The 14,855-nt window shown below is 46.8% G+C and overlaps 1 protein-coding gene across 1 annotated transcript in view; it reads right to left on the bottom strand.

The window, feature by feature from the left end:
* LOC119968808 (chloride intracellular channel protein 4) overlaps positions 1–6,642 on the bottom strand; it is a 98,921-nt gene extending 92,279 nt beyond the window's left edge. The window contains exon 1 of the mRNA XM_038801621.1: positions 6,315–6,642. Coding sequence (XP_038657549.1) covers positions 6,315–6,551 — 237 coding nt within the window. The 5' untranslated portion in view covers positions 6,552–6,642. The remainder of the gene's footprint in view (positions 1–6,314) is intronic.
* Between the last annotated feature and the right edge of the window lie 8,213 nt (positions 6,643–14,855).

Genomic DNA, 14,855 nt, shown 5'->3' with positions numbered 1-14,855 from the left:
CTTGCTCTATGCAAACGACCTGCTTCTGTATGTATCAAACCCAATAGCGGGGATGGAAGAAATCATGAGGATTCTAGGGGAATTTGGCTGGTTTTCAGGGTATAAGCTAAATATGGGGAAAAGTGAGATGTTTGCGGTCTAGGCAAGGGGATAGGAGAGGTGATTGGGGGAGCTGCCATTTAGATTAGTAGGGGGAAGCTTTAGGTACCTAGGCATTCAAGTGGCGTGGGAATGGGACCGGCTGCATAAATTAAATCTGGCCCAACTAGTATACCAAACGAAGGACGATTTTCGGAGATGGGACGCGCTTCCATTGTCATTAGATGGGAAAGGACAGACGGTGAAGATGATGGTCCTCCCGAGATTCCTGTTTGTATTTCAATGTCTCCCCATCTTTATTCCGCGGTCCTTTTTTAAACGGGTCAACAGAGTGATCACTGGCTTTGGGTGGGCAAGACCCCACGGGTAAGGAAGGTAATGCTTGAGCGGAGTCGGGGAGAGGGCAGGCTGGCGCTGCCAAACTTTAGTAACTATTACTGGGCGGCGATTATAGCCATGATCAGGAAGTGGGTGGTGGGGGAGGGGTCAGCATGGGAGCATATGGAGGCGGCTTCATGCAAGGGCACTAGACTGGGGGCATTGGTAACTGCGCCTCCGCCGCTCCCGCCGGCACAGTACTCTACCAGCCCTGTGGTGGTGGCGGCCCTGAGAGTCTGGGCGCAATGGAGGAGACACGTGGGAGCATCGGTCTGGTCCCGGTTTGCCCGGGAAGCATGGATGGGGGGTTCCGGATATGGCCGAGAGCAGGGATTGAGAGGATGGGGGATTTGTTTATAGAGGGGAGCTTTCCGAGTATGAGGAGGAGCTGGGAGAGATGGAGGATGGCCTATGGGCGGACGCGTCGAGTTGAGTCAACGCGTCCGCAACATGTGCCAGGCTCAGCCTGATACAATTCAAGATCGTTCATCGGGCTCACATGACAGGGGCCCAGATGAGCAGATTCTTTGGGGTGGAAGACAGGTGTGCAAAACGTGCGGGAGGACCAGCGAACCACGTGCACATGTTCTGGGCATGTCCGAAGCTTAGGGCATTTTGGCAGGGGTTTGCAGGTGTCATGTCCGCGGTGTTAAAAACAAGGGTGGCACTGAGTCCAGAGGTGGCGATTTTCGGGGTGTCGGAAGACCCGGGAATCCAGGAGGAGAAAGAGGCAGACGTTCTGGCCTTTGCTTCCCTGGTAGCCCGGACACAGATATTATTAGCTTGGAGGGACTCAAAGCCCCCGAAGTTGGAGACCTGGCTATCAGGCATGGCTAGCTTTCTCTGTATGGAGAAAATCAAGTTCGCCATGAGAGGGTCAATGTTGGGGTTCACCCGGAGGTGGCAACCGTTCGTCGACTTCTTCGCGGAAAATTAATCGTCAGCAGAAGGGGGGAGGGGGGGGATTAGTTTAGCATAGAGTAGGGGGTTAATAAAGGGGGGACCTGTAAGGAAGGGAGACGGCTTTTGAACTATGTTTATAGTTTCAGGTACATTGTTTATTTTGTTGTTGTTGCAACACCAAAAATACCTCAATAAAATGTTGATTAAAAAAAAACTTAAAATATCAAATCAGAATGTGATGAAGGGGGTCAGTAAGGCACGCCTGTCCACGAGACACCCAGGAAGCTCGGGAGGCTTTGATGGTGCTGGTGGACTCCGCATGCTCCCTCTCTACGGTTACCCAACTACAAATGTAGCAGCGGTAGAGGGGAATACAGTCCGGTTGGGTGACCCACTCTGTCGTCCACTGCCTGGACCTGTTGATTGAAAGTGGAATCCTGTTTCAATGAAGGGCACATTTTAGGTTGTAAGTGAGAGCAGCTGTTGCTAATTGGGGAAAGAAGAGGGAATTATTCTTGAGTATATAAGATCAGGTTTACACAAGTGTGAGGGGAGGAAAAGGAGAGGTGGTTTTGTGAATAAACTGCTGTTAAGGAAAAGACTCCAGATGATGTGCGGGTTAGGTGGATTGGCCATGCTAAATTGCCCATAGTGTCCTAATAAAGTAAGGTTAAGGGGGGGTTATTGGGTTACGGGTATAGGGTGGATACGTGGGTTTGAGTAGGGTGATCATGGCTCGGCACAACATCGAGGGCCGAAGGGCCTGTTCTGTGCTGTACTGTTCTATGTTCTATTTGTCCTTGGAGGGTGTCTCAGATGTCTCCATGTATGAATGGTGACTTCAACACATTTTGCACCTCTTATTTGCTTTTTCACTCCCCCTCTGAAACTCCTATGGTCAGCCTGGTTCTCGATTGCACTACCGCCTGAAACCCGTCTATGAAGCCTTTTTCTACTTCATTTTAAATCTCTATCTCTTCTAACCATGTTAAAAGAATGTGCTGAAAATTGGAAGACCGATTATCCCTCAAAATAAACTCGGTTGCAAAGGTTCCTTTGGAGTTGAACAATGATACTCTCCATTCTCTTCCGCAACAAATGAACACTAGGCCCATTTTCCAGATTGCCAGACACAATTGTCATTTGCATAGGCCATTCAACAGCACTGTGGTGCCATACTTGCAGGGAATGGCTTGTAGTTTTCCTCATGGCATTGCAAGCTCAGGTAAAAGCTGCAGACTTTGCAATTTTCAATGAAGAAACAAAAGTACACCTAACCTCATGCGTGCAAGAAGCTGAAGCTTGATGTGGGCCTCACTGGCTAGGCCAGCTTTATTCATCCTAATTTACATTGAGAAGGTGGAGGCGAGCTGCCTTCTTGAACTGCTGCAGCCTGTTTTTGCAGATAAACTCACAATGCTGTAAGGAAGGGAGTTCCAAGATTTTGACCCAGTGGCAATGAAGGAACAACAATAAATTTCCAAGTCAGGAGGGTGAGTGGCTTCCAGGTGGTGGTGTTCCCATGTGTCGGCTGCCCTTGGCCTTCTAGACGGATGTGGTCATGGGTTTGGAAGGTGCTGTTGAAGGAGCCTTGGTGAGTTCCTTTACAATATGTAACATTACACAAACGAGCTGTGACATAACAATATATACACAACCATTAACTGGGTATCAAATGTACCAGCGAACACAAACACACACACTAACTGGATTTCTAGCTGCGGTGCAGTTGATGCCCCCCCTGAGTCAAAGGGTCCAGGATTGAAAACCCACCCAGGATTTCAGCATAAACATCAAAACATAAAGATCACACAAACCCGCCTCCCATCCATTGACTCCATCTACACCTCCCGCTGCCATGGCAAAGCGGGCAGCATAATCAAAGACCCTTCCCACCCGGCTTACTCACTCTTCCAACTTCTTCCATCGGGCAGGAGATATAGAAGTCTGAGAACACGCACTAACAGATTCAAAAACAGCTTCATCCCCGCTATTGCCAAACTCCAAAACAACCCTCTTCTGGACTGACGTACTTAATACCACACTCCTGTATGCTTCACCCGATGCCGGTGTCAATATATTTATATTGTGTACCTTGTGTTGTCCTATTATGTGTTTTCTTTTCTTTTCATGTACTATATGATCTGTTTGAGCTGCTTCCGGAAAAATACTTTTCACTACCTTGGTACACATGACAAGAAGCAAATCTGATCCAATCCAAAGCGGGCACTCGCATGCAGGACTGAAGGAGGGCCACGCAGTCAAAGTGCCATCTTCCAGATCAGATTTTTAATTGAGCCCCACCTGCCTCCTTGGCTGGATCAAAGAGATCCCATTCCAAAGGAAGGTAGGAGAGCTGGAAAGCGATCCCTGGTGTCCTCGCCAATACACAGCCCTGCAATCAACGCCACAAAATTGGATCATCTGCTCATTTTGCGATTGCTGTTTGAGAGAGTTTGGGGTGGGCTATCTATAGCTGGCCCCCGATCCAGGCTCCCCACTCCACCACCACCACTACCAAACCCCCCCACTACAGTATAAATCTGACCCTATTTCCAGCTCTCTCCAGCTTTGACAAAGAATCAACCAGACTCGAAACGTTAGTTCCATTCTCTCTCCACAGATGCTCCTCAGACCTGCTGAGATTGTCTAGTATTTCCTGTTTTTGTTTCAAAGTCCAGCGTCCGCAGTAATTTGCTTTTATAATCCTAACTGACATGGTATCTCCTCATATGACAGTCCCGCATCCCAGGAATCAGCCTGGTAAACCTTTGCTGTACTCCCTCCATAGAACATAGAATAGTACAGCACAGAACAGGCCCCTCGATGTTGTGCCGAGCAATGATCACCCTACTCAAACCCACGTATCCACCCTATACCCGTAACCCAACAACCCCCCTTTAACCTTACTTTTAGTACACTACGGGCAATTTAGCATGACCAATCCACCTAACCCGCACATCTTTGGACTGTGGGAGGAAACCGGAGCACCCGGAGGAAACCCACGCACACACGGGGAGGACATGCAAACTCCGCACAGAGTGACCCAGCCGGGAACCGAACCTGGGACCCTGGAGCTGTGAAGCATTTATGCTAACCACCATGCTACCGTGCTGCCCTCATGTTGCAGCTGTACAGATCTTAGTTAGGCCTCATTTGGAATATTGTGTACACGTCTGATCGCCACACTACCAGAAGGATGTGGGTGCTTTGGAGTGGATACATAAGCAATTTACTAGGATGGTGCCTGGTATGGAGGACATTAGCTTTGAGGAGAGGTTAGATAAACTCGGTCTGTTCTCACTGGAACGACGGAGGTTGACCATAGCAAGAACATCCTTCCTCAGATAAAGACACCAAAACTGTGCACAATATTCCAGGTGTGGCCTCACTAATGTCCAATACAATTGCAGTAAAATATCCCTATTCCTATACTTAAATCCTCTTTAATGAAGGCCAACATACCATTTTCCTTCTTTACTGCCTGCTGTACCTGCATGCTTACTTCCAGCGACTGATGCAGTCGGGCTCCAAGGCCTTGCTGAGAATCCACCTCTCTTAATTTACACCCATTCAAATAATAATCTGCCTTCCTATTTTTGCTACCGAAGCAGATAACCTTGCATTTATCCACATTATACTGCATCACATCAGCTATTCATGTCTCCACTCACTCGACCTGTCCAAAACCTGAAGCACCTCAGCATCCTCCTCACAGCTCACCCTCCCATCCAACTTTGTATCATCTGAAAATTTGGATAATACAGTTCCCTCATCCAAATGATTAATATATAATATGAACAGTTGGGATCCTAGCACAGATCCCTGCAGTACCCCACTAAGCACTGCCTGCCAATCGGAGAAAGACCCATTTATTTCAAAGTTTTGCTTCCGGTCTGCTAACCAGCTTTCAATCCATCTCAAGATACTACCCCCAGTCCCATGCGCTCTAACTTTACATAGTAATCTGCTATGTGAGACCTTATCGAAAACCTTCTGAAAGTCTTTATTATCCGTATCCAATGGCTCTCCCTGGTCAACTACTGGTTACATCTTCAAAGAATTCCAGTAGTTTTGTCAAGCAAGATTTCCCTTTCATAATTACATGCTGGCTTTGCCTGATTATATCAATGCTTTTCAAATATAGATACACTCACTGGCTGTTTAATGTGACTGTGTACAAACACACAGTGACTGGGTGTTTTAATGTAACTGTGTACAGACACAGTGACTGGGTGTTTAATGTGACTGTGTACACACACAGTGACTGGGTGTTTTAATGTGACTGTGTACACACACAGTGACTGGGTGTTTTAATGTAACTGTGTACACACACACAGTGATTGGGTGTTTAATGTAACTGTGTACAGACACACTGGGTGTTTAATGTAACTGTGTACAGACACACTGACTGGGTGTTTAATGTAACTGTACACACACAGTGACTGGGTGTTTTAATGTGACTGTGTACACACACAGTGACTGGGTGTTTTAATGTAACTGTGTACACACACACAGTGACTGGATGTTTAATGTAACTGTGTACAGACACACTGGGTGTTTAATGTAACTGTGTACAGACACACTGACTGGGTGTTAATGTAACTGTGTACACACACAGTGACTGGGTGTTTAATGTAACTGTGTACAGACACGTTAAGTGTTTGCTGGTGCTCGATAAACTATGTTCTGAATGAAAAATAAAGTTGAATTTCAGTGATCAAAGCCACACGAGTGGTTTCAAATCCATTTGCCAGCAATCACATTGCAGCACCAGTGATTGTCCAATTTACACAGAGTTCCTTCAGGGTGGGTTACACACCCTGATTTCCTTTGTTATAATTAAGGGCAGAAACTAAATATCACAGGTCAGGTTTTGAAAAGTTGCAAGTTAATTAACTTTTTGGGGCGTAGAACAGAAGTTTGGAATATACCTTCACAAACAAGGAGACCTCGTGCTCTGCCTCTTCCACAGTGTTGGGGTAAGTGTTGGACAGCCCGCTGCTGCTGTCCTGTTCTCCCTCTTCTTCCTCCGCCAGGCAGTCCTGGCTCGCATCCGTCTGCTGGGCTTTCCCGCCGTCTCTCCCTCCCGGGTGTTTGGGGCTGACGCCCGGCTCTGCAGCCTCCTCGCTGCCTGGTAACCTCCCACCGTCTGCGAGCTGGCCCGCCATCAGAGTGCAGGAGGAGAGAGCTGAGCCAGTGGCCGGGAGCTGACTGCAACTGGCGGCCACCTCTCTCCCCTCAGCATTGGATTAGCAGTTCATCCAGTACACTGCGCATGCTTCTTCACAATCCCTGACAAAGGAGGATTAGAACAAGGAGCAAGAGAGAGAAACTCTGGCAAAATGGGGATGGCAATGCAAGAGGAGCTTCATTTGGATTTTACAGAGGAGTGAGGATTATTGGAAACAGAAGGGGGTTATAAATTGACTCTTGCTGGTCGGAATTTGTCTTGTATACCTTAAAATGGAACTCCAATTCGGACCAGTATCAGGAATAGACCCATTGAAAAGTTATAGCACAGAAGGAGGCCGTTCGGCCCATCTTGTCCATCCAAGCCTGAGGACACCCGGATGCCCTTTCGAATCCCACCTTCCTGCACCCAGTCCATAGTTTACAGCACTTTAGCTGCAAATCCAGTGCTTCTCCTATACTTCCAAGTCTATCGCTACATCTTCTACATCATGAGCTAATGTTCTACTTCTATTTTCCTGATCTGAATTTGACCTGTCTGATCCGACTCCTGGGATCCCATCCCCCTGCCGCACTAGTTTAAAAACTCCCCCCAACAGAACTAGGAAAGCCCCCGCAAGGGCATTGGTCCCACCTCTGCCTGGGTGCAAGCCGTCCGGTTTGTACAGGTCCCACCTTCGCCAGAACCGGTCCCAGTGCCTGAAGAATCTGAATCCCTCCCGGCTACATCACCTCTCCAGCCATGCATTCATCCAATCTATTCTCTTATTCCTGTTCTCTCTAGCATGTGGAACTGGGAGTAATCCTGAGATTACTACATTTTAGTTTATCTCCTGACTTCCTGTACTCAGCTTGCAGGTCCTCATTCCTTAGTTTAATATGTCACTGGTATCAATGAGTACCACACCACTGGCTGTTCAGTTTCCTTCACCAGAATTCCCTGCAGCCGCTCTGTGACATCTGGACCCTGTCACCAGGGAGGCAATATATCCTTGATTCACATTTGCAGCCACAGAAGCTTCTGTCTGTGTCCGTAACTATTGAATCCCCTATCATTATAGCCCTACCACTCATTTTTCTTCCGCCTATCTGAGCAGCAGAGCCTCCCACGGTGCTGGGAACTTGGCTGCTGCTGATTTCCCTTGAGAGCTCACCTGATGAAGGAGCTGCTCTCTGAAAGCTAGTGAGTCCAAACAAACCTGATGGACTTTAACCTGGTGTTGTAAGACTTCTTATTGTGCCCACCCCAGTCCAACGCCGGCATCTCCACATCATGGTTCCCCTGAGAGGTACTGGAGTTTCCTGCAATTCTGTGTTAAATATTGTAAGAAGTCCCTCAACACCAAGTTAAAGTCCAACAGGTTTGTTTCGAATCACTAACTTTCGGAGCACTGCTCCTTCCTCACTTGAATGAAGAGGTTGGTTCCAGAAACATATATATAGACAAAGTCAAAGATTCAAGACGATGCTTTGAATGCGAGCATTTGCAGGTAATTAGGTCTTTACAGGTGCAGTGAGAGGGGTAATCCCAAGTCAAAAGAGGTGTGAATTGTCTCAAACCAGGACAGTTGGTAGGATTTTGCAAGCCCAGGCCAGATGGTGGGGGGTGAATGTAATGCAACATGAATCCAAGGATCCGGTTGAGGCCGTACTCATGTGTGCGGAACTTGGCTATAAGTTTCTGTTCAGCGATTCTGTGCTGTCGTGTGTCCTGAAGGCTGCCTTGGAGATCGGTTACCCGAAGCGTGCATGCCAGTGGAGAAGGCAGCCATTCGGCCATCAAGTCTACACCGACCCACCAAAAGAGCACTCTACCCAGGCCTACACCCCCACCCCATCCCCATAACCTTGGACATTAGCATGGCCAATCCACCTAACCTACACATTATTGGACAATAGCATGGCCAATCCACCTAACCTACACATTATTGGACAATAGCATGGCCAATCCACCTAACCTACACATTATTGGACAATAGCATGGCCAATCCACCTAACCTACACATTATTGGACAATAGCATAGCCAATCCACCTAACCTACACATTATTGGACAATAGCATGGCCAATTCACCTAACCTACACATCTTTGGACAATAGCATGGCCAATCCACATAACCTACACATCTTTGGATATTAGCATGCCCAAACAACCTAACCTACACATCTTTGGAAATAGCATGCCCAATCAACCTAACCTACACATCTTTGGAAATAGCATCCCAATCAACCTAACCTACACATCTTTGGTAATAGCATAGCCAATCCACCTAACCTACACATCTTTGGAAATAGCATGGCCAATCCACCTAACCTACACATCTTTGGAAATAGCATGGCCAATCCACCTAACCTACACATCTTTGGAAATAACATGGCCAATCCACCTAACCTACACATCTTTGGATATTAGTATGCCCAATCAACCTAACCTACACATCTTTGGACAATCCACCTAACCTACACATCTTTGGAAATAGCATGGCCAATCCACCTAACCTACACATCTTTGGAAATAGCATGGCCAATCCACCTAACCTACACATCTTTGGAAATAGCATGGCCAATCCACCTAACCTACACATCTTTGGATATTAGCATGGCCAATCCACCTAACCTACACATCTTTGGACAATCCACCTAACCTACACATCTTTGGACAATAGCATGGCCAATCCACCTAACCTACACATCTTTGGATATTAGCATGCCCAATCAACCTAACCTACACATCTTTGGACAATAGCATGGCCAATCCACCTAACCTACACATCTTTGGATATTAGCATGCCCAATCAACCTAACCTACACATCTTTGGACAATCCACCTAACCTACACATCTTTAGATATTAGCATGCCCAATCAACCTAACCTACACACCTTTGGACAATCCACCTAACCTACACATCTTTGGATATTAGCATGCCCAATCCACCTAACCTACACATCTTTGGAAATAGCATGGCCAATCAACCTAACCTACACATCTTTGGAAATAGCATGGCCAATCCACCTAACCTACACATCTTTGGAAATAACATGGCCAATCCACCTAACCTACACATCTTTGGATATTAGTATGCCCAATCAACCTAACCTACACATCTTTGGACAATCCACCTAACCTACACATCTTTGGAAATAGCATGGCCAATCCACCTAACCTACACATCTTTGGATATTAGCATGGCCAATCCACCTAACCTACACATAGAACATAGAACAGTACAGCACAGAACAGGCCCTTCGGCCCTCGATGTTGTGCCGAGCAATGATCAGGCAATTTAGCAATTTGGCAATTTAGCATGGCCAATCCACCTAACCCGCACATCTTTGGACTGTGGGAGGAAACCGGAGCACCAGGAGGAAACCCACGCACACACAGGGAGGACGTGCAGACTCCACACAGACAGTGACCCAGCCGGGAATCGAACCAGGGACCCTGGAGCTGTGAAGCATTGATGCTAACCACCATGCTACCGTGAGGCCCCTAACATCTTTGGACAATCCACCTAACCTACACATCTTTGGACAATAGCATGGCCAATCCACCTAACCTACACATCCTTGGATATTAGCATGCCCAATCAACCTAACCTACACATCTTTGGACAATCCACCTAACCTACACATCTTTGGATATTAGCATGCCCAATCAACCTAACCGACACATCTTTGGACAATCCACCTAACCTACACATCTTTGGATATTAGCATGCCCAATCCACCTAACCTACACATCTTTGGATATTAGCATGCCCAATCCACCTAACCTATACATCTTTGGAAATAGCATGGCCAATCCACCTAACCTACACATCTTTGGAAATAGCATGGCCAATCAACCTAACCTACACATCTTTGGAAATAGCATGGCCAATCCACCTAACCTACACATCTTTGGAAATAGCATGGCCAATCAACCTAACCTACACATCTTTGGAAATAGCATGGCCAATCAACCTAACCTACACATCTTTGGCCAATCCACCTAACCTACACATCTTTGGATATTAGCATGCCCAATCCACCTAATCTACACATCTTTGGATATTAGCATGCCCAATCCACCTAACCTACACATCTTTGGACGATCCACCTAACCTACACATCTTTGGACAATAGCATGGCCAATCCACCTAACCTACACATCTTTGGATATTAGCATGCCCAATCAACCTAACCTACACATCTTTGGACAATCCACCTAACCTACACATCTTTGGATATTAGCATGCCCAATCCACCTAACCTACACATCTTTGGAAATAGCATGGCCAATCCACCTAACCTACACATCTTTGGACAATAGCATGGCCAATCCACCTAACCTACACATCTTTGGATTGTAGCATGCCCAATCAACCTAACCTACACATCTTTGGACAATCCACCTAACCTACACATCTTTGGAAATAGCATGGCCAATCCACCTAACCTACACATCTTTGGACAATCCACCTAACCTACACATCTTTGGAAATAGCAGGGCCAATCCACCTAACCTACACATCTTTGGAAATAGCATGGCCAATCCCCCTAACCTACACATCTTTGGACACAATGTCAGTTGTAGCCCACTGGTAGAATTTGCAATTCTGAGCCCAAATGTTTGTGCGTTACCTACCAAACCTCTCACTGCTTTACCCTTCCAACTCTTCCTGCTTTCCACCCCAAATCTCACTGCTTTACCCCCCCCCCCCCCCCAACTCTCTCTCTCACTGCTTTACCCCCCAACTCTCTCTCACTGCTTTACCCCCCAACTCTCTCTCACTGCTTTACTCACACAACTCTTGTTCCTTAACGCCAACTCTCACTGCTTTCCCCCAACTCTCTCTGCCTTACTCCCATCTCTCCCTGATTTACCCCACAAATCTCACTACTTTATCCCCAACTCTCACTCCTTTCCACCCCAACTCTCACTGATTTACCCCCCTACTCTCACTGCTTTACCCCCAACTTTCACTCCTATACACCCCAACTCTCTCTGCTTTACCCCCCAACTCTCACTGCTTTACCCCCAATCCTCTCTCACTGCTTTACCTCAACTCTCACTGCTCTACCCCAACTTTCACTCCTTTACACCCCAACTCTCTCTGCTTTACCCCCCAACTCTCACTGCTTTACCCCAACTCTCACTGCTCTACCCCCAACTTTCACTCCTTTACACCCCAACTCTCTCTGCTTTACCCCCCAACTCTCACTGCTTTACCCCCAACTCTCAATCCTTTACACCCCAACTCTCTCTGCTTTACCCCCCAACTCTCACTGCTTTAACCCCCAATCCTCTCTCACTGCTTTACCCCCAACTCTCACTGCCTTACCCCCAACCTTCTCTCCCTGCTTTACCCCCAATTCTCACTGCCTTACCCCCAACCCTCTCTCACTGCCTTACCCCCAACTCTCACTGCCTTACCCCCAACTCTCACTGCTTTACCCCAACTCTCACTGCCTTACCCCCAACTCTCACTGCTTTACCCCAACTCTCCCTGCTTTACCCCAACTCTTCCTGCTTTACCCCCAACTCACACTGCTTTACCCCCAACTCTCACTACTTTACCCCCAAATCTCTCTGCCTTACCCCCAACTCTCACTGCTTTACCCCAACTCTCACTGCCTTACCCCCAACTCTCACTGCTTTACCCCAACTCTCCCTGCTTTACCCCAACTCTTCCTGCTTTACCCCCAACTCACACTGCTTTACCCCCAACTCTCACTACTTTACCCCCAAATCTCTCTGCCTTACCCCCAACTCTCACTGCCTTACCCCCAACTCTCACTGCCTTACCCCCAACTCTCACTGCTTTTCCCCCAACTCTCCCTGCTTTACCCCCAACTCTCACTCCTTTACACCCCAACTCTCTCTGCTTTACCCCCAACTCTCACTGCTTTAACCCCCAATCCTCTCTCACTGCTTTACCCCCAACTCTCAATGCCTTACCCCCAACCTTCTCTCCCTGCTTTACCCCCAATTCTCACTGCCTTACCCCCAACCCTCTCTCACTGCCTTACCCCCAACTCTCACTGCCTTACCCCCAACTCTCACTGCTTTACCCCCAACTCTCCCTGCTTTACGCCCCAACACTCACTCCTTTACACCCCAACTCTCACTGTTTTACTCCCAACTCTCACTGCTTTACCCCCAACCCTCTCTCACTGCTTACATAAGAACATAAGAACTAGGAGCAGGAGTAAGCCATCTGGCCCCTCGAGCTGGCTCCGCCATTCAATGAGATCATGGCTGATCTTTTGTGGACTCAGCTCCACTTTCCGGCCCGAACACCATAACCCTTAATCCCTTTTTTCTTCAAAAAACTATCTATCTTTACCTTAAAAACATTTAATGAAGGAGCATCAACTACTTCACTGGGCAAGGAATTCCATAGATTCACAACCCTTTGGGTGAAGAAGTTCCTCCTAAACTCAGTCCTAAATCTACTTCCCCTTATTTTGAGGCTATACCCCCTAGTTCTGCTTTCACCCGCCAGTGGAAACAACCTACCCGCATCTATCCTATCTATTCCCTTCATAATTTTAAATGTTTCTATAAGATCCCCCCTCATCCTTCTAAATTCCAACGAGTACAGTCCCAGTCTACTCAACCTCTCCTCGTAATCCAACCCCTTCAACTCTGGGATTAACCTCGTGAATCCCCTCTGCACACCCTCCAGTGCCAGTACGTCCTTTCTCAAGTAAGGAGACCAAAACTGAACACAATACTCCGGGTGTGGCCTCACTAACACCTTATACAATTGCAGCATAACCTCCCTAGTCTTAAACTCCATCCCTCTAGCAATGAAGGACAAAATTCCATTTGCCTTCTTAATCACCTGTTGCACCTGTAAACCAACTTTCTGTGACTCATGCACGAGCACACCCAGGTCTCTCTGCACAGCAGCATGCTTTAATATTTTATTGTTTAAATAATAATCCCGTTTGCTGTTATTCCTACCAAAATGGATAACCTCACATTTGTCAACATTGTATTCCATTTGCCAGACCCTAGCCCATTCACTTAACCTATCCAAATCCCTCTGCAGACTTCCAGTATCCTCTGCACTTTTCGCTTTACCACTCATCTTAGTGTCATCTGCAAACTTGGACACATTGCCCATGGTTCCCAACTCCAAATCATCTATGTAGATTGTGAACAATTGTGGGCCCAACACGGATCCCTGAGGGACACCACTATCTACTGATCGCCAACCAGAGAAGCACCCATTAATCCCCACTCTTTGCTTTCTATTAATTAACCAATCCTCTATCCATGCTACTACTTTACCCTTAATGCCATGCATCTTTATCTTATGCAGCAGCCTTTTGTGTAGCACCTTGTCAAAAGCTTTCTGGAAATCCAGATATACCACATCCATTGGCTCCCCGTTATCCACTGCACTGGTAATGTCCTCAAAAAATTCCACTAAATTAGTTAGGCACGACCTGCTCTTTATGAACCCATGCTGCGTCTGCCCAATGGGACAATTTCTATCCAGATGCCTCGCTATTTCTTCCTTGATGATAGATTCCAGCATCTTCCCTACTACCGAAGTTAAGCTCACTGGCCTATAATTTCCTGCTCTCAGCCTACCTCCTTTTTTAAACAGTGGTGTCACGTTTGCTAATTTCCGATCCACCGGGACCACCCCAGAGTCTAGTGAATTTTGGTAAATCATCACTAGTGCATCTGCAATTTCCCTGGCCATCTCTTTTAGCACTCTGGGATGCATTCCATCAGGGCCAGGAGACTTGTGTACCTTTAGCCCCATTAGCTTGCCCATCACTACCTCCTTAGTAATAACAATCCTCTCAAGGTCATCACCTGTCATAACCTCATTTCTATCAGTCACTGGCATGTTATTTGTGTCTTCCACTGTGAAGACAGACCCAAAAAACCTGTTCAGTTCCTCAGCCATTTCCTCATCTCCCATTATTAAAACTCCCTTCTCATCCTCTAAAGGACCAATATTTACCTTAGCCACTCTTTTTTGCTTTATATATTTGTAAAAACTTTTGCTGTCTGCTTTTATATTCTGAGCAAGTTTACTCTCATACTCTATCTTACTCTTCTTTATAGCTCTTTTAGTAGCTTTCTGTTGCCCCTTAAATATTTCCCAGTCCTCTAGTCTCCCACCAACCTTTGCCACTTTGTATGCTCTTTCCTTCAGTTTGATACTCTCCCTTATTTCCTTAGATATCCACGGTCGATTTTCCCTCTTTCTACCGTCCTTCCTTTTTGTTGGTATAAACCTTTGCTGAGCACTGTGAAAAATCACTTGGAAGGT

Source organism: Scyliorhinus canicula, chromosome 7, assembly GCF_902713615.1.
Source record: "Scyliorhinus canicula chromosome 7, sScyCan1.1, whole genome shotgun sequence".
NCBI lineage: Eukaryota > Metazoa > Chordata > Chondrichthyes > Carcharhiniformes > Scyliorhinidae > Scyliorhinus > Scyliorhinus canicula.
The sequence above is the reverse complement of the archived record's forward strand: the minus strand, read 5'-3'. Positions and strand labels throughout refer to the sequence as shown.